Source organism: Oncorhynchus gorbuscha, linkage group LG11 (assembly GCF_021184085.1).
Source record: "Oncorhynchus gorbuscha isolate QuinsamMale2020 ecotype Even-year linkage group LG11, OgorEven_v1.0, whole genome shotgun sequence".
In the NCBI taxonomy this organism is placed as follows: Eukaryota; Metazoa; Chordata; class Actinopteri; order Salmoniformes; family Salmonidae; genus Oncorhynchus; species Oncorhynchus gorbuscha.
Window position 1 is genome coordinate 37,829,737 of NC_060183.1, and position 21,039 is coordinate 37,850,775.

At 43.0% G+C, this 21,039-nt stretch overlaps 1 protein-coding gene across 6 annotated transcripts in view; it reads left to right on the plus strand.

Moving 5' to 3' along the window:
* The window catches only part of LOC124048585 (spermatid perinuclear RNA binding protein), a 137,899-nt gene that overhangs the window by 100,166 nt on the left and 16,694 nt on the right, over positions 1 to 21,039 (plus strand). For all 6 annotated transcript variants that reach the window (XM_046369523.1, XM_046369522.1, XM_046369521.1 and 3 more), the window contains 5 exons: positions 6,627 to 6,721; positions 7,303 to 7,398; positions 9,415 to 9,526; positions 10,683 to 10,780; positions 19,927 to 20,116. In XM_046369523.1, coding sequence (XP_046225479.1) covers positions 6,627 to 6,721; positions 7,303 to 7,398; positions 9,415 to 9,526; positions 10,683 to 10,780; positions 19,927 to 20,116 — 591 coding nt within the window. The remainder of the gene's footprint in view (positions 1 to 6,626; positions 6,722 to 7,302; positions 7,399 to 9,414; positions 9,527 to 10,682; positions 10,781 to 19,926; positions 20,117 to 21,039) is intronic.

Genomic DNA, 21,039 nt, shown 5'->3' on the forward strand with positions numbered 1-21,039 from the left:
AATACAGGGAGATTCTTGAGGGAAACTGTTTCAGTCTTCCAGAGATTTGAGACTGGGAAGGAGGTTCACCTTCCAGCAGGACAATGACCCTACGCATACTGCTAAAGCAACACATGAGTGGTTTAAGGGGAAACATTTTAATGTCTTGGAATGGCCTAGTCAAAGCCCAGACCTCAATCCAATGGATAATCTGTGGTATGACTTAAAGATCGCTGTACACCAGTGGAACCCATCCAACTTGAAGGAGCTGTAGCAGTTTTGCCTTGAAGAATGGGCAACAATCCCAGTGGCTAGATGTGCCAAGCTTATAGAGACCTACCCCAAGATACTTGCAGCTGTAATTTCTGCAAAAGGTAGCTCTACAAAGTATTGACTTTGGGGGGTGAATAGTTATGCACTCTCAAGTTTAAATTATTTTGTTTGTTATTTCTTATCAAATCACATACACATGGTTAGCAAATGTTAATGTGGGTATAGCGAAATGCTTGTGCTTCTAGTTGAGACCATTCAGTAATATCGAACAAGTAATCTAACAATTTCACAAGAACTACCTTATACACACAAGTGTAAAGGAATGAATAGGAATATGTACATCAAAATATATGAATGAGCGATGGCCGAACGGCATAGGCAAGATGCAGAAGATCTTGCCTATGCTGTTCGGCCATCGCTCATTCATATATTTTTGTTTCACAATAAAAATTATTTTGTATCTTGAAAGTGGTAGGCATGTTGTGCAAATCAAATGATACAAACCTTCCAAAAATACTTTTTTTTATTCCAGGCTGTAAGGCTACAAAATAGGAAAAATGCCAAGGTGTGTGAATTATTTCGCAAGTCACTGTACACACACGCATGCACGCACACACGCACACACGCCCACCACTCTGTAACATAAAGTCATTTATCCAGCAGTCTGGGCCATATTAGTCTCAAATCTTTCCTAAAAGCCAGGAGAAAAGTGTAAACATAGTCGCGGTCATAGTGATTCTTCACCCTACTATTCTGCCTCAGCAGCCCTGTAGCATGTATCATGGTCAACAGGGCTGGGAGAAGGAACATTGAATCAAATTTTATTTGTCACATGCGCCAAATACAACACCGTGAAATGCTCACTTTACAAGCCCTTAACCAACAATGCAGGTCAAGAAATGGAGTTGATAAAATATTTACTAAATAAACGAAAGTTTACACAATTTTATCAATCAAAAAGTAACACAATAAATGTAGATAAGAATAACGAGGCGATATACAGGGTGTACCGGTAATGAGTCAATGTGCGGGGGTACAGGATAGTTGAGGTAATTTGTAGCAGCAGTGTAAAAACAAAGGGGGGGGGGCTATGTAGATAGTCTGGGGGGCCATTTGATTAATTGTTCAGCAGTCTTATGGCTTGGGGGTAGACGCTGTTAAAAAGCCTTTTGGTCCTAGACGTGGCGCTCCGGTACCACTTGCCCATGCGGTAGCAGAGAGAACAGTCTATGACTTGGGTGACTGGAGTCTTTGGCAATTTTTGGGGGGGGCCGGGACAGGGAGCCGGGACAGGGCAGAGTCAGAGCCCCACCCTAGAATACACATGTTCTCTCTGCAGATAGGACACCACCGTCTATCTTTCGACCCCTTTCCTCTGTCTATCTTCTCTCCCTGTCTGTTTAACGGTCTATTTTTAACCCTTGACTGAGTAAGATGAGGTTCGCGTGAGACCAAAGAGACCATACAGAAAAGGCCGGGGGAAAATAACACGGATCTGATCGACACCCAGCCACCACATTCCTTTCTTTCTCATCATCACATTCTCCATCTCTTTCACATACCTGGGTAGTTTGTCACTTTGAGACTGTTCACTGTAAAGTGATGTTGTGAGAGCCGAACCATTGCTGAACAACATCCCTCAAAAGGGGTTATAAAATGGCAGCCGTTCCTGTCCTATCTCTCCTCCTCTGTCGGTGGTAGCCTACTGGTGGGGGGAGTGTGGCGTGTTGGTGTAATTGGGAAGAGGAGATGGGCGTGAGGTAGGGGTTTGCGTCCCAAATCACACTCAAATCCCTATGGGCCCTGGTCAAAAGTAGTGCACTATATAGGGAATAGGGTGCTGTTTGGAACACAGAGAGGGAGGGAAAGGGAGACATCTAGACCCCGGCAAAATCAATAGCGGAGGCAGGAACGCACCCATCCATCGTGGTGCTGATCCAGCTTGCTCGACAGTAAGGTCTGAGTGAGAGATGAGAGATGACACGGGGGCGGCTATAGATCAAGGGGAACTATCCCTCCCCCCGTACCGGTTGTATTTCCGGCGAGAGACGAGCGGGTCAAGGGCCCTGTCGCAGTGAGGAACGGCTCCGTGTCCCATAGCAACTCGCTGGCAACAAGAACTCATCACAGCAATTGGTATGAACCCAGGCTAGGTGTCTGTCTGTAAACAGTGTGTCTGTACACAGTCTGTACAGTACCATAGCTTAAAGAACAAGGCCGTCTCCAGAGTCTAGTACCGTTGCATTACAAGATGAGGCACGACACTCTCTCCATTCGAATTAACGATTAAACAAAGTGTTTTGGTCTCAGCAGACCTTCGTTCGACATATATATACGGGTGTGATATCGCCCGCTGTGCCTTGCCTGGATGGTCATTTGTACGAGCCCACCATCAGTCCCAGGGGTGTCTGTACTCAGCTAAAAGAGCGTGGCCATTTCAAAAGTTGAATATTGCCCATCCTGGATGGCACGCCGCACTGAGAGCCACTCCATTTCAATAGATACCGAGGCTGTATATATTCCTTTAAGATCGATAGGCAATGCTTTATGTATCCTATTAGGCAACGTCTTATGGAACCTATTACGGTGCAGAATGTATCCATTTCAAGTTTCAATGAGTGCTCTTTCTGACACCGCTTTCTGACCTGTAATGGAATGATAAATTATACTACTGCTCTCTTATTTTCTGTTCGGATCAATGTATAGATTTCACAATTGTGCCGTAATGTAATTCATAATCAATCATTCATGTGAAGGAGGGTCGTGATTTATTTTGAACCAGATGAGATACTGCAAAACAAACCTTGAATTTGTTAGAGCTTCCTGTTGGATAAACCGGTATTTGTCAGTGTCGGTTGGAGCACTGAAAGTCAGTATCAAAGAGCCATTCATAACCTCAGCCAGAGCTCGTTGTTTAGCTGAGTCGGGTGGTCTGACTGAGGAGAGATGATGTGAGAGAGAGAGCGAGAGAGAGAGAGGGTTAGAGAGAGGGAAGGAGAAGAGAGGAATGAGTGAAATTAACCTGTGTAATGCCTTGAGTGGCCCCATATAGCGATGCTAAACTATTGTCCTCAATCCACACCGAGGGTAGAGGAGCTGGTGCAGTAGCTGTGTCGCTGAGAGTGTTGGAATAGTTGAATGGCGGGAGAGATAACCGATACGGGATAGAAAAATAACAGGCTACTTTATTCATCCATACGAGTCGCCTTGTTTTTCACTGCTCCATACTCAGTGTACTAAAGCTGGTACAGTACCTGGGGGTGCTGTATGATAAGTAGCAGGACAAATGCTGCTGATGTTATTATTAGCTTTAGGTCTGTTTTTATCTTCTCTGCACTCGTCTAGCTATGGGCCCGTTTCTCTGGGACATTGAGTACAGAGTGTGCTGTGGCTATTTCGCCTGCTCTCTGCTTCATGGGGGCATTGTAATAATCCACTCCAGAAGCAGCTGGGCACAGACACAGACACAAACACAAACACACACACAAGGATTCCCATTGCTGACCTGCTTCAAATCAAATCAAATTGTGTTAGTCACATGCGCCGAAGGCAACAGTGAAATACTTACTTACAAGCCCCTAACCAACATTTCAGTTTAAAAAATATGAACAAGAAATAAAAAGAACAAGTAATTTAAAGAGCAGCAGTAAAATAACAATAGCGAGACCATATACAGGGGGTACCGGTACAGAGTCGATATGCGGTGGAGTTATTAAAGTGACTATGCATAGATAATACAGTGGCTTGCGAAAGTATTCACCCCCTTGGCATTTTTCCTAAATTGTTGCCTTACAACCTGGAATTAAAATGGATTGTTGATGGGTTTGCATCATTTGATTACACAATGTGCCTACTACTTTGAAGATGCAACATATTTTTGGGGGGGGTGAAACAAACAAGAAATAAGACAACAAAAATGGAAAACTTGAGCGTGCATAACTATTCATCCCCCCAAAGTCAATACTTTGTAGAGACACCGTTTGTAGAAATTACAGCTGAAAGTCTCTATAAGCTTGGCACATCTAGCCACTGGGATTTTTGCCAGTGGCAAAACTGCTACAGCTCCTTCAAGTTGGATTGGTTCCACTGGTGTACAGCAATCTTTAAGTCATACCACAGATTCTCAATTGGATTGAGTTCTGGGCTTTGACTAGGCCATTCCAAGACATTTAAATGTTTCCCCTTAAACCACATGAGTGTTGCTTCAGCAGTATGCTTAGGGTCATTGTCCTGCTGGAAGGTGAACCTCCATCCCAGTCTCTAATCTCTTGAAGACTGAAACAGTTTCCCTCAAGAATTTCCCTGTATTTAGCGCCATCCATCATTCCTTCAATTCTGACCAGTTTCCCAGTCCCTGCCGATGAAAAACATCTACACAGCATGATGCTGCCACCACCATGCTTCACTGTGGGATGGTTTTCTCGGGGTGATGAGAGGTTTTGGGTTTGCACCAGACATAGTGTTTTCCTTGATGGCCATAAAGCTAAATTTCAGTCTCATCTATCCAGAGTTCCTTCTTCCATATGTTTGTGGAGTCTCCCACATGCCTTTTGGCAAACACCAAACGTGTTTGCTTATTTTTCTTCTTTAAGCAATGGCTTTTTTTCTGGCCACTCTTCCATAAAGCCCAACTCTATGGAGTGTACGGCTTAAAATGGTCCTATAGACAGATACTCCAATCTCCGCTGTGGACCTTTGCAGCTCCTTCAGGCTTATCTTTGGTCTCTTTGTTGCCTCTCTGATTACTGCCCTCCTTGCCTGGTCTGTGAGTTTTGATGGGCGGCCCTCTCTTGGCAGGTTTGTTGTGGTGCCATATTCTTTCAATTTTTTAATATTGGATTTAATGGGTCTCCATGGGATGTTCAAAGTTTTGGATATTATTTTATAACCCAACTCTGATCTGCACTTCTCCACAACTTTGTCCCTGACCTGTTTGGAGAGCTCCTTGATCTTCATGATGCCACTTGCTTGGTGATGCCCCTTGCTTAGTAGTGTTGCAGACTCTGGGGCCTTTCGGGAACAGGTGTAAATATGCTGAGATCATGTGACACTTAGATTGCACACAGGTGGACTTTATTTAACTAATTATGTGACTTATGAAGGTAATTGGTTGCACCGTATCTTATTTAGGGGCTTCATAGCAAAGTGGGTGAATACATGTGCACGCACCACTTTTGGAAACAAGTTATATTTTTCATTTCACTTCACCAATTTGGACTATTTTGTGTATGTCCCTTACATGAAATCCAAATAAAAATGTATTTAAATTACAGGTTGTAATGCAACAAAAAAGGAAAAACGCCACGGGGATGAGGGGGTGGGGGGGGAATGCAAATAGTCTGGGTAGCCATTTGATTAGATGTTCAGGAGTCTCATGACTTGGGGGTAGAAGCTGTTTAGAAGCCTCTTGGACCTAGACTTGGCGCTCCGGTACCACTTGCCGTGCTGTAGAAGAGAGAACAGTCTGTGACTAGGGTGGCTGGAGTCTTTGACAGGTTTTAGGGCCTTCCTCTGACACCGCCTGATATAGAGGTCCTGGATTGCAGGATCTTGGCCCCAGGGATGTACTGGGCTGTACACACTACCCTCTGTAGTGCCTTGCGGTCGGAGGCCGGGCAGTTGCCATACCAGGCAGTGATGCAACCAGTCAGGATGCTTGAGTGCATGGAGAGGAATGGAGTGGAATTTACTAATGTGCTCATTGTAATGAGATATTCTGAAATAACAATGTAAGAGAAATATTTTTTGTCTTATCACAATGTAAGATACGTGCTTTTGTCTTATCATAATAACCCTAGCTTTGCCTGGCATCCTAGACAAAATTTTTCTGATCATATATATAGATGTCCAGGAAATATGGGTGTCAGGGTGAAAATGATTGAGAATATTTATTTGACTTTATTCTGGAAATGTGGATGGCTCTTCTAAGATACTTGAGAAGGAATGTAAGTTCTAACTATCTGAACAACTCCTCGGCCAATCGTTCGCTGTACTCCTGACAGAACTTTGCACGTGTGTGTCCCTCTGTCGAGTGTGTGTTTCCCAATTCCAAATGGACCCCTATTGCAGAGACGTAAGCGATATGCTGAAAACGTACACTTGCCTACACCTCTCCAATCCTCCGAGATCAAATGTCTTGGAGGTATGGGCTATGGTTCCATTTGAGATTAGGAATGTATGTGTCTGGGAGTGTTTGGGATCGACTATATTGCACTCAGCGACCGCAGACTGACTGTTCTACAATGAGTGGTCAGTCAAAGAGTAGTCCCGTCAGTAGTGGATATACAGTCCATCTCAAACACACACTTCGGTGTGTGTGTGTTCTACTTTATACTATATATATATATATATATATCCCATTCTTATTTCACCAGTGGAGGGTGTTGAGCTGACAGACCCGGCAGACATGCTGGACAGGCACAGATGCCTGGTGGCCCTGGCGGCTCTGCGACATGCCAAATGGTTCCAGGTTGGCTCTCAGTTCTACTTCACCTCTCCATTGTCATTGTAGCCTTATGATCACGTGAAAATGAATGAATGAATGAATCAAATCACTTAATAAAAATACAGAATTGATTTGAAACGGCAGCTATCTGCCAACTATAATTGAAAACATTCATATGATAATAAAAAATAATAAAAAAATATATTTCTCTCATTCAAAAATAACTCATTCATCGAATCTCTCAATCATGCCCTGTGTAGTATAACAGCCTACATACAGAGAGAGAGAGAGATTATTGTAAGGCTACAAAAGCAATTGCTACACTTTTTGTTTCTTTTGGCTGTTTTCGAAACCTGCCCGACTGTCATTTATGTCAAAGCTTCCCTCAAAATAATGTATCCTCTTTCAACCAAACCTTTATTTGCAGACTCGAACTAATATTCCTCAAGTGAATAATTCAACCCCTTTTCTAGTGACAGCCTGTAAAGAATGATTCTAAGACAAATCAAATCTCGCGCTAGCTAAATAGGAATGTGTGTCTATTGCACTCCCCTGGTAGTGCGTGTATGCTTCAGTGTTACCTTCCCTCTCTTCTCCGACTCCAGGCCAGAGTAAACGGGTTGAAGTCGTGTGTCATCATCCTCAGGATCCTGAGAGACATGTGCAATAGACGGCCAGCCTGGGAGCCGCTGAAAGGATGGGTAAGTCGGGTCAGTCTCTGTCTGTCTGCACGGTAGTTCGCTCACCTCGCTTATTTCCATTTGTCCTGTGAAAAGACACTGTATTAGAAAAATAATCAACTCCAGCACACTGGTATTGTTGGATACTCCACAAACAATGTCATGTGTATCTCAGACTAAACATAAATTAGTGTCTCAGACTAAACATATATTAGTGTCTCAGACTAAACATAAATTAGTATCTCAGACTAAACATGAATTAGTGTCTCAGACTAAACATATATTAGTGTCTCAGACTAAACATATATTAGTGTCTCAGACTAAACATATATTAGTGTCTCAGACTAAACATAAATTAGTATCTCAGACTAAACATAAATTAGTATCTCAGACTAAACATAAATTAGTGTCTCAGACTAAACATATATTAGTGTCTCAGACTAAACATATATTAGTGTCTCAGACTAAACATATATTAGTGTCTCAGACTAAACATATGTTAGTGTCTCAGACTAAACATATACTGGTATCTCAGACTAAACATATGCTGGTATCTCAGACTAAACATATGATGGTATCTCAGACTAAACATATATTAGTGTCTCAGACTAAACATATATTAGTGTCTCAGACTAAACATATATTAGTGTCTCAGACTAAACATATATTAGTGTCTCAGACTAAACATATGCTGGTATCTCAGACTAAACATATGCTAGTGTCTCAGACTAAACATATATTAGTGTCTCAGACTAAACCTATACTGGTATCTCAGACTAAACATATACTGGTATCTCAGACTAAACATATGCTGGTATCTCAGACTAAACATATGCTGGTGTCTCAGACTAAACATATATTAGTATCTCAGACTAAACATATATTAGTATCTCAGACTAAACATATACTGGTGTCTCAGACTAAACATATATTAGTATCTCAGACTAAACATATACTGGTGTCTCAGACTAAACATATATTAGTATCTCAGACTAAACATATACTGGTGTCTCAGACTAAACATATACTGGTGTCTCAGACTAAACATATACTGGTGTCTCAGACTAAACATATATTAGTATCTCAGACTAAACATATACTGGTGTCTCAGACTAAACATATATTAGTATCTCAGACTAAACATATATTAGTATCTCAGACTAAACATATATTAGTATCTCAGACTAAACATATACTGGTGTCTCAGACTAAACATATACTGGTGTCTCAGACTAAACATATACTGGTGTCACAGACTAAACATATACTGGTGTTTCAGACTAAACATAAACTGGTGTCTCAGACTAAACATATGCTGGTGTCTCAGACCAAACATTTACTGGTGTCTCAGACCAAACATTTACTGCTGTCTCAGACCAAACATTTACTGCTGTCTCAGACCAAACATATATAAGTGTCTCAGACCAAACATATACTGGTGTCTCAGACCAAACATTTACTGGTGTCTCAGACCAAACATATACTGGTGTCTCAGACCAAACATATACTGGTGTCTCAGACCAAACATATACTGGTGTCTCAGATCAAACATATACTGGTGTCTCAGACCAAACATTTACTGCTGTCTCAGACCAAACATATATAAGTGTCTCAGACCAAACATATACTGGTGTCTCAGACCAAACATATGCTGGTGTCTCAGACCAAACATATACTGGTGTCTCAGACCAAACATATACTGGTGTCTCAGATCAAACATATACTGGTGTCTCAGACCAAACATATGCTGGTGTCTCAGACCAAACATATACTGGTGTCTCAGATTAAACATAGACTGGTGTCTCAGACCAAACATTTACTGCTGTCTCAGACCAAACATATATAAGTGTCTCAGACCAAACATATACTGGTGTCTCAGACCAAACATATGCTGGTGTCTCAGACCAAACATATGCTGGTGTCTCAGACCAAACATATACTGGTGTCTCAGACCAAACATATACTGGTTTGTGTGCCACTAACAGCTGGTCTGATCTCTCTGTTGTTGCTTTATCATGATCTTGGTATCTCCCCCAGCCCCTGGAGCTGATCTGTGAGAAGGCCATAGCCACGTGTAACCGGCCGCTTGGTGCAGGGGAGGCCCTCCGTCGGGTCATGGAGTGTCTCGCCTCAGGAATCCTCCTTCCAGGTACAGTACCTACAGTGCATTCGCAAAGTATTCAGACCCCTTGACTTTTTCCACATTTTGTTACATTAGACACTTATTCTAAAATTGATTACATTTTTCCCCCCCTGTCAATCTACACACAATACCCCAGAATGACAACGCGAAAACAGTTTTTTTAGAAATGTTGGCAAATGTATTAAAAATAAAGAACAGAAATACCTTACTTACATAAGTATTCAGACCCTTCGCTATGAGACTCGAAATTGAGCTCAGGTTCATCCTGTTTCCATTGATCATCCTTGAGATGTTTCTACAACTTGGAGTCCACCTGTGGTATATCAAATTAACTGGACATGATTTGAAAAAGCACACACCTGTCTATATAAGGTCCCACAGTTGACAGCTCATGTAAGAGCAAAAACCATGAGGTTGACATGAGGTCGAAGGAATTGACCGTAGCGCTCCGAGACAGAATATAAAGTACTGAGTAAACCTATGTGATATTTCCGTTGTTATTTTTAATACATTTGCAAGAATTTGGAAAAAACTGGTTTTGCTATGTCATTATGGGGTATTGTGTGTTGATTTAATCCATTTTAGAATAAGGCCGTAACAAAACGTGGAATAAGTCAAGGGGTCTGAATACTTTCCAAATGCACTGTACCTGTCTCTCTTTGTCTCTCTCTCTCTCTCTCTCTCTCTCTGTTTATCTTTCTCTCTTGCTTTGTCTCTCTCTCTTTATGCCTTACACTTTCCTTGTTACAAGCTGACATGGGAAAAAAACAATCCTGTTGTTACTTTCAAATAATCAGGTTCTGATGATTTCATAAAGTCATAACTCATTAGCATCGACTGATGTAGTAATCAGAGGCTCATTTAGTTAACCCCGGGGGCACAGGACACGACTGCTCATCTGACTGATGATGTAATAAGGAGTAGGTGGTGTGTTTGCCTCACTGATGTGCCGCGCTCGACGAGGTCGTTTTTGAAGGCACTAGAAGTGATTGAAGGATACTATATCTATATTAATATCGTTATGAAAGACCAGCATGTGAATAATATTGGTGTCACACTGGACAGCTATCTCTTGCAAAAGAGATTATATCTCAGTGAGAGTAACCTGTGTGAATAAAGGTTGAATGAAATGAAGATTTCCTCGTCTACTTATGACCCCCAGGAGGACCAGGGTTACACGACCCGTGCGAGAAGGAGCTGACCAACACCCTAACGGCCATGACAGACGAGGAGGCAGAGGCCATCACATACAGCGCACAGGTAAAACCTCACCTCACACCTGTGGGACGGAAGTGGTTCTGTGAACCTTCCCTAAGCTCCCCATGCTAATGCTCTTTGGCTCCATGGGGTAGCCATGTCTTGTGGCTTGCGTGCAATTCAGGTTTGAACCCAGAAATTGGTATTGTTAGATAGCAGTCCTGGGAAAAGTTCCCTCAACAACAACAAATTCAGTACTTGAGCAAATTTCAGGTCTGCTCAGCGCAAACTTGAACATTGTGAAAATCCTGTGCAACATCCAGTGCATGTTTAATTTGAAGATTGAGGCTGTACCCGCTTTAAGTCAGAGTTTCAGACAGTGGTCACGTAGGCTACTGTGGCTATTTAATCATAATTTCGCTCTACCGTAGTGGTCTACCATCAAAAACAATGGAGAAATAACATAACATTTTAACATGGAAATAGTTGTTTTATCATTCAGCCTACAGTAGCAGCCAATGTGTGGTGTTCAATGTAGTCCTAAATTACACATGACTTTTGAAAAGAAAACATGCAGGGCTTGACATGAACCTGTTTGTCCTTCAGACAAGGAGGTGACTGAAAATATTGTTGTTGATTGATGCAAAAAAAAACTATTTTCCCCTCTCACTTCTCAAAGATATGTAGAAATGTACACGTTTTGTGCTCTTGTAGGAAAGCAATCACTCCCCCATTGCTGACTACAAATTATCTATAACTGGGCTAATAACTCACTAACTAGCAAAGGATATGAACACGTGGATACATGCAGTTCTCGCTTTAATCTCAAAACATCTACTTACAACAGCTCATGCTGTAAACACAATCCAGTTCAAAGTGAATAGCACAGATCCATATATGTCAATGGTTTTTAAACGTTTAGTCTGTTAAATGTGATACGCCGTGTGTAACATCCATTTTTATATTTTACTTCGCTACTTCAGTCATGTCTCTGACCTCTTTCTCCATGCCACTTTCCACACAGACCTAGCTCCGCCTCCTGTCACTCAAGGAGCACATTTGTGGTTCCTTGACCCAGAGACACCTGTGTTCAGTCAACATGGCATTCAGCGCACGCAACAATGTTGATGACAACGATACGGTTTTCAATTTGCTTCTCAATATAAATCCACTAGCATTCTATAATTACACTAATAGTTTGTGTTTCTTACAACTGCAAACAGCTACTTTTTTCATAGCAAGTTGGGCCTACATCTTGTTAGCCGCTAATTGTTAGCCACTAATCGCTAATGCTAATCGCTAGCTACAGAGGCTAATAAATGTACTGAGGTAGAGCTATACAGCCGGATATTACCAGTGATTGTGTAGACCTATATCCGCATGTTGTTTGTGTAACAGTATTTTCTAAATCAAAGAGGACTACACAAAGCAAGCATATGGCTGCATTTCAAACTCAAAGTAGATAGTCCCCTCTGCCCTAAACCCTCAGCCCTTGAATTATGTTTTACATCGTCACCTCCTAATGTACCTTAAATGTCCCTTGCCCAAGCAAGGGAGAGTGATGATCGGAGAGGCAACGTCCTTGGAGGAAATCTTGAAGTTGAGCTTAAAAACAACCAATCTAAAGCTATTAATGTAACGTTACCTAGTAAGCTAATGTATATAGGTAGCTAGCTACAATTACCCATAGCTGGCTAGCTAGTTTTATGGTTTGGTCATTTGTTCCAAGAAATTTCAGAATTGCAAAAATATGTTTATGAATCTAGCAACGTCCTCACGACGAGACTAAGCCAATTTGCCAAATCTATAATCAATGTATATAAAACAATTTTTGCAAGCTATGAAGCCTTTTTTTATTAAATGTGACACTTCGCGACCAGAGTTTGACATGTGACTACAGTTTGCATTGAATTCTGGGTCATATCAACCCCACAAGTGACCAAAGTTGTTCACTCGCTCCCTCGAGCTAAATCGTGGGCAGAGGGGGCAACGTTAGTAAATTGGACCTCCACTTAAGATGGCAATCACACTGCATCTGGTTTCGATGGGGATTCCCCAGAGGGAAAGTGGCTAGGGCAACAGCTGAGGGGGTAAAAATAACGTGTTTGGACTCTTAGCTACATGAAGTAGCTAAGAGAAAACATTCAATGTTGCTAAAGATTATAGGGTCCACTTGTCAACAATTTGGTTCCTACCCTGTCACAATAACTCCTCCCTGGCATTTTCATTCGTTGTCATGTCAAACAACACTGTATTGTAACTATAAAATTTAATTAATCATTCCATTTCCATGATTCCAAAAGTTCCCCCAAGTGTTTTTCTCTAAATCGCAAGTCAAATCGCAATTGCAACCTTTGGTTAAAAATAAGGCCGAGATTGTTTGCCCATATCGTGGAGCCCTATGTGGCAGTCGGTCCTTCTGTAGTTCAGTTGGTAGAGCATGGCGCTTGTAACGCCAGGGTAGTGGGTTCAATCCCCGGGACCACCCATACGTAGAATGTATGCACACATGACTGTAAGTCGCTTTGGATAAAAGCGTCTGCTAAATGGCATATATTATATTATTAAATGATCTCAAATGAGGGCAGGAAATGCAGGAATTGATGAAAATGCTGAAAAAGAGTTTTGGTTGAAGTTGAAATGAACAGTATAAAACAATCAGAATGGAGAAAAACTGAAATCACTTAGAATGTATGTGTTGCCACCATAGAGTCACACACTACTCATGAAGCAAATGTAGAACTTCTATTATTAAAAAACATAAAATACCGTTAAATACCATCATACCGTGAATTTGTTTTATAAAATACTGTGATATGATATTTTGGCCATATCGCCCAGCCCTACAACAAAATGTTATAGTTAGTTTTGCATACTAAGTCTTGCACAGTTCGTTTGGTTTCTGTATGTTGCATTGAAAGTGGCTAATATTTCGTTGATTCGATCACAATTCCCACAGTGAAGGGAAACGTTGATAGTGTTAACTAAACGGGGAAAACTCTGTGAAAGTTCAATCTTGTGCTTCTCTGCGCAGGCTAATATTTCTTCTGCGCGGCAGTTTAGAGGGAACACTGGTACTCGGTAGTAAGAGCAGAACTCCATACTGTCCATGGTGTGAGTGTTTAGTGTTTAGATCAGCCGGGGGCTCCAGCCAGTCTTATCTCATCTGTAGCCTGGAGATTACACTCCTGTCAGACAGGGGAAACCCTCTTTAAGATGCTCTTCTTTGGGCTCTGAGCCGTGTGGAGAGGGGGATAGAACTACACTGTTATGTAACGCACGCACGCACGCACGCACGCACACACACACACACACACACACACACACACACACACACACACACACACACACACACACACACACACACACACACACACACACACACACACACACACACACACACACACACACACACACACACACACACACACACACACACACACACACACACACACACACACCTCATCAATCCAACACCTTGGGCTCCCACCGAAGAGCTGCACCTTGATGATGAGCGTGGGAAACCACTGCCATGGCGACCCATGAATCCTGCCTCAGTACCCCTGGGACGGGTGTGTGTGTGTATTCACTTTTGTGTGTTTGTGTGTTGAAATGTTTGACTGTTTGAGTACTAACGTATGTTTTTTTCTTGAGTATTGAGTTATAGACAAAATATTATAGACAAAATAATACCAGTTGACTGCTGCTTCCCTAAATAGTTATTGCACAGTTTGGAGCTGTGCTTTGGGTCATTGTCCTGTTGTAGGAGGAAATTGGCTCCAATTAATCGCCACCCACAGGGTATGGCATTGCAAAATTAAGTGACAGCCTTCCTTCCTCAAGATCCTTTTTACCCTGTACAAATCTCCCACTTTACCACCACCAAAGCACCCCAGACCATCACATTGCCTCCACCATGCTTGACAGATGGTGTCAAGCACTCCTCCAGCATCTTTTCATTTTCTGCGTTTCACGAATGTTCTTCATGATCCGAACACCTCAAACTTAGATTTGTCTGTCCATAACACTTTTTCCCAATCTTCCTCTGTCCTGTGTCTGTGTTATTGTCCCCATCTTAATATTTTATTTTTATTGTCCAGTCTGAGATGTTTTTTTCCTTGCAACTCTGCCTAGAAGGCCAGCATCCCGGAGGAGCCTCTTCACTGTTGACGTTGAGACTGGTGTTTTGCGGGTACGGTTTAATGAAGCAGCCAGTTGAGAACTTGTGGGGCATCTGTTTCTCAAACTAGTCACTCTAATGTACTTGTCCTCTTGCTCAGTTGTGCACCGGAGCCTCCCATTCCCGATTTCTATTCTGGTTAGAGCCAGTTTGCTCTGTTCTGTGAAGGGAGTAGTACACAGCGTTGTATGAGAACTTCAATGTCTTGGCAATTTCGTGCATGCATGGCCTGACCTATAGAACATCATAATCACATCAATAAATTGATTATAACAAAGTTTCTTAGCAATTTCTCGCATGGAATAGCCTTCATTTCTCGGAACAAGAATAGACTGACGAGTTTAAATTGAACCCACAAATGCTGATGCTCCAGATACTCAACTAGTCTAAAGAAAGCCAATTGTATTGCTTCTTTAATCAGAACAACAGTTTTCAGCTGTACTAACATAATTGCAAAAGGATTTTCTAATGATCAATTAGCCTTTTAAAATGATAAACTTGGACGTGCCATTGGATGTGCCATTGGATAAACACAACGTGCCATTGGAACACAGGAGTGATGGTTGCTGTTAATGGGCCTATATTCCATTAAAAATCAGCCGTTTCCAGCTACAATAGTAATTTACAACATTAACAATGTCACACCGTATTTATGATCAATTTGATGTTATTTTAATGGACCAAAAAAAACAATTACATTTCTAAGTGACCCCAAACCTTTGAACGGTAGTGTACCTTATTTACATAATTATTTAGGCCCTGTGAGACTCGAAATTGAGCTCAGGTGCAATGATCATCCCTGAGATGTTTCTACAACGTGATTGGAATTCACCTGTGGTAATTTCAATTGATTGGACATGATTTAGAAAGGCACACACCTGTCTATATAAGGTCCCGCAGTTGACAGTGCACGAGGTCGAAGGAATCCGTAGAGCTCCGAGACAGGATTGTGTGCCGAGCGTCATGTCTGGAGGAAACCAGGCACCGTCCCTACAGTGATGCATATTGGTGGCAAATTCATACAACCAGTAAGCCTAGGCTACATCAACAAAAACTTTAAAAGGCAATGAGGCTGTTGCAACAAATCAAAATGTTGATACTATTATTTCATTCACATTATTCTGTGCAGCAATGTGCTTCAATAGGCCAGTTGAGAAATACAAATGGTAGTTATTTTTAATCGTGGCCTGTAAAACCATTTTTTTAACACACAATTGCGTTTTGTTGCACATCTCCCACATTGTCTGACTGCTTTTCTGCTGAAACTAGGCTCTGTGTCTGTTTGCTTTGCTTTGCGATAAGGTCAATAACAACTAATGAAAATACACGCACCAATTCAATTCCACACAATTAGGCCTATGCAAATGAACCAAAAGACCGATAAATATGACCGGTCAAATGTATTTGCATGTACTAGTATTTCCGTCAATGAATTGGCAAAAAGTATTATTTTGCAATGGGATTTCAAATTTTTTTTAAGAGAATTGGCTGGCGGCAATTTTATTCATCAGCTTTAAAAAAAAAAAATATCGGCAAAAAAACAGCTATTACCTGCTAACAGAAACCCTGGCGTGTGTGCGTGTGCGTGTGCGTGTGCGTGTGCGTGTGTGCGTGTGCGTGTGTGTGTGCTCCACTAAGCCGGGTTAGGAATAGAGCGGGAGTGAGCTGCATGTCTGAGTGGATCGTCCTACCCTCTCCTTTGTAGGAAGGTGAAACGGCAATGGAATGTCAATGTGGCTAATTGTATTGTAGTAGATACATGGCTAGATAGGAGAGCGATAGAGAGAGGCTCTGGGAATGAGATGAAGCAACGCTGCATATGAATATCTGAGCCTTTCCTGAGCGCCTCTTATATATTTGCATTCGGAAATTGACTGTGGAATTTCATGTGTTATTGTCACATGCAAGTACAGTGAAATGCCTTTCTTGCCAGCTCCTTCCCAAATATGCAGTAATCAATATCAGTAGTACTATATAACAAAAGTAAAGTAGAACAAAAACACACAAGCAATAGAAAGAAGAACAGAAGGAAGGAAGAAAGCTATATACAAGGGTCAGTTCCAGGGCCAGTGCCAATACCATATTTACAGCCCTCAGGGGTGCTTAGTCCCCTCCTGTACTTCCTGTTCACCCACGACTGCATGGCCACGCACGACTCCAACACCATCATTAAGTTTGCTGACGACACAATGGTGGTAGGCCTGATCACAGACAACGATGAGACGGCCTATTGGGAGGAGGACAACAACCTCTCCCTCAACGCGATCAAGATAAAGGAGCTGATCGTGAACTACAGGAAAAGGAGAGCCGAACACGCCCCCATTCACATCAACGGGGCTGTAGTGGAGCGGGTCGAGAGTTTCAAGTTCCTTGGTGTCCACATCCCCAACAAACTATCATGGTCCAAACACACACAGACAGTTGTGAAGAGGGCACGACAACGCCTCAGGAGACTAAAAAGATTTGGCATGAGTCCCCAGATTCTCAAAAAGTTCTACAACTGCACCATCGAGAGCATCCTGTTTTGTATATTTGTATATGGTTGTATTTGGCAACTGCTCGACATCTGACCGTAAAGCGCTACAAAGGGTAGTTTTTAGGGCCAAGCATACTGCTATCCAGTACATATATACTAGGCGGTGTCAGAGGAAGGCCCTAAAAATTCTCAAAAGACTCCAGTCACCCAAGCGGTACCGGAATGCAAAGTCTAAGTCCAAACTGCTCCTTAACAGCTTCTACCCCTACCCGGACTATTAGCATTGACACCCACCCCCCCTTTGTTTTTACATTTACATTACATTACATTTAAGTCATTTAGCAGACGCTCTTATCCAGAGCGACTTACAAATTGGTGCATTCACCTTATGACATCCAGTGGAACAACCACTTTACAATAGTGCATCTAAATATTTTAAGGGGGGGAGGGGGGGGTGAGAAGGATTACTTTATCCTATCCTAGGTATTCCTTAAAGAGGTGGGGTTTCAGGTGTCTCCGGAAGGTGGTGATTGACTCCGCTGTCCTGGCGTCGTGAGGGAGTTTTTCCACCATTGGGGAGCCAGAGCAGCGAACAGTTTTGACTGGGCTGAGCGGGAACTGTACTTCCTCAGTGGTAGGGAGGCGAGCAGGCCAGAGGTGGATGAACGCAGTGCCCTTATTTGGGTGTAGGGCCTGAGGTACTGAGGTGCCGTTCCCCTCACAGCTCCGTAGGCAAGCACCATGGTCTTGTAGCGGATGCGAGCTTCAACTGGAAGCCAGTGGAGAGAGGGGAGGAGCGGGGTGACGTGAGAGAACTTGGGAAGGTTGAACACTAGACGGGCTGCGGCGTTCTGGATGAGTTGTAGGGGTTTAATGGCACAGGCAGGGAGCCCAGCCAACAGCGAGTTGCAGTAATCCAGACGGGAGATGACAAGTGTCTGGATTAGGACCTGCGCCGCTTCCTGTGTGAGGCAGGGTCGTACTCTGCGGATGTTGTAGAGCATGAACCTACAGGAACGGGCCACCGCCTTGATGTTAGTTGAGAACGACAGGGTGTTGTCCAGGATCACGCCAAGGTTCTTAGCGCTCTGGGAGGAGGACACAATGGAGTTGTCAACCGTGATGGCGAGATCATGGAACGGGCAGTCCTTCCCCGGGAGGAAGAGCAGCTCCGTCTTGCCGAAATTCAGCTTGAGGTGGTGATCCGTCATCCACACTGATATGTCTGCCAGACATGCAGAGATGCGATTCGCCACCTGGTCATCAGAAGGGGGAAAGGAGAAGATTAATTGTGTGTCGTCTGGAAGGATGAGAGCAGAGGAGAGAGAGTTAGCTTTAGCGGTGCGGAGCGCCTCCGTGATACAGAGAAGAGCAGTCTCAGTTGAATGACTAGTCTTGAAACCTGACTGATTTGGATCAAGAAGGTCATTCTGAGAGAGATAGCGGGAGAGCTGCCCAAGGACGGCACGTTCAAGAGTTTTTTTACACTGCTGCTACTCGCTGTTTATTATCTATGCATAGTCACTTTACCCCTACCTACATGTACAAATTACCCCAACTTACCTGTATCCCCGCACATTGACTCGGAACCGGTACCCCCTGTATATATCCTCGTTATTGTTATTTTCTTAAAACGGCATTGTTGGTTAAGGGCTTGGCTTGTAAGTAAGCATTTCACAGTAAGGTCTACATCTGTTGTATTCGGCACATGTGACAAATACCATTTGATTTGATTTTGATTACAGTGTGCAAGGATACTGGAGTGGTAGGGCTCACACTGTGTGTGTGTGTGCGTGCGTGTGCGTGCGGAAACATTTCAACGTAGGAAAGCCAGTGCTGCTTCTCCTTTAATTTCTCTGCCAGTCTGCCAATCACAATACTGGCCTATCTCTCTCCACACATAGTCATACTGTACATAGTGATCCATGAAGGCCCAGTGCCTTCTCTATGCCACTCAGCTTAGCCAAAGAAAAGTGCAGCTCCAATCATCCGCTTGTATTGTTTACCTGGGATTAGTACTGGAGCCACTGTTGCTAAGCAACGCCTGTGACTCTTGGGTGAGTGTGATGGAAGTTGTTGCTGAATAGGCTCTTGTACATGAAAACAAACAAAAGTAAAACCAGTTGATTTCTGTAAATGGGATCAATGAACCACGGAGATTAGATATCTTTGTTTTGTTAGTTGTTTCTCTTTCTGTTTCCTGTTTTTCTCCTCTCTTTGTTCATCGTTGTACTGTAGACGGGCTTAGACAGATGAGCCGAGACAAGGCTCAAACCCCCATCGCCAGGGGGTATGTGTGATCCGGAGTCAGCGGCACTGACCGCTAGACCTGACCATGCCCGTCTGTGTATCTGTCACTTTCTTTCCTAACCTGTCCGTGTGCTTTGAGAGTTGTCACTTTCTGTTTCTCATCTGTCCTGTCTGTCCCTTTCCGTCCACACCTGTCTGTCTATCTGTCTCTTCCTCTCCTCTTCCTCTCCTCTTCCTCTCCGCTGTCTGCTGTGCCTCAGTTTCTTTCTCTCCTCACCTGTCTGCTGTGTGTCTCTGTTCCAGCACGCTCTGAGACTGATGGCGTTCGGTCACATCTACAAGGTGCTGGAGATGGACCCTCTCCCCTCTAGTAAACCCTCCCAGAAGTACCCCTGGTCAGACAGGGAGGGCTCAGGGCTGAAGAGGCCCTACGAGGATGGGCCCACGGACGACAAAGACCTCATCAAGAAGATGAAGAGGAACCTGAGGAAAGGTCAGCCCCCCCCCTCCCTGACACCTAACCTCTGACCCTGCTCTGTTATGTGACCTGTGAGAAGTTCCCTCCCTGGGTCATGTGATCAGATGAAAAGTCATTAAAAGTAATAAGCAATACACTTAATTGTCCACGGAAATATGACTTAGACATATAGTAGTTTCTCTAGTTTGTTACTTGTAACATAGCTAGGGTTTTTTGTTTTTACTGGTCAGCTCACTTGGTCAGCAGGAACCGTCTGGCCCTTTATAAGTCAAGACTACCAAAGCTTCATGTGCCTGATGATAACAGCTGTCTAAACTTTCAGACATATTCTCCCATAGATTGAGGAAATGCTTGAGTTCTGGAGAGAATGAGGCACTCATTTCCTTCTGTTCTAAACCAACACCACATGACTGGACTGCAGGTGTTCTCTCTCTCTATAAAATACATGACACCTACATCAAACCCTCCTTTCCTAGCCTGATCCAGGATCTGTTTGTCCTGTAAAGCCAACTCCTATGGTCATTGTCATTACCAAACATTATCAGAGGTGTTTGGCTACACAGCACAAACAGATCTGCGAACAGGCTGTCGTTTCCCGACCGCTATCTCTAGTTCTCTCCTCCTTCCTCTCTCAAGGCAGATACACGCAACACGACCCACTGGGAAATCAATGTTATTGATTTCTAATGTTTCTCAAAGCCATCCAGCTGTCCCCTTTCCTGTCCTCCCCGTTAGAGGAAAAGTAATTGGTTGGAAAGAAGCAGATTTAGCAATTTTTTTTTTTTAAAGGAGGAATCTGGAATAGAATAATGCACACAGCCTGAACATGAAGCTGTTGCCTGAGGAGGCTACAGCTAGCTAGCGTAGCGCCTCAGAACTGTTTTCCGTTGTTTAGAAGAAATAGTTGGTGGTTGGAATGCTACTTAGCCACCGCAGTT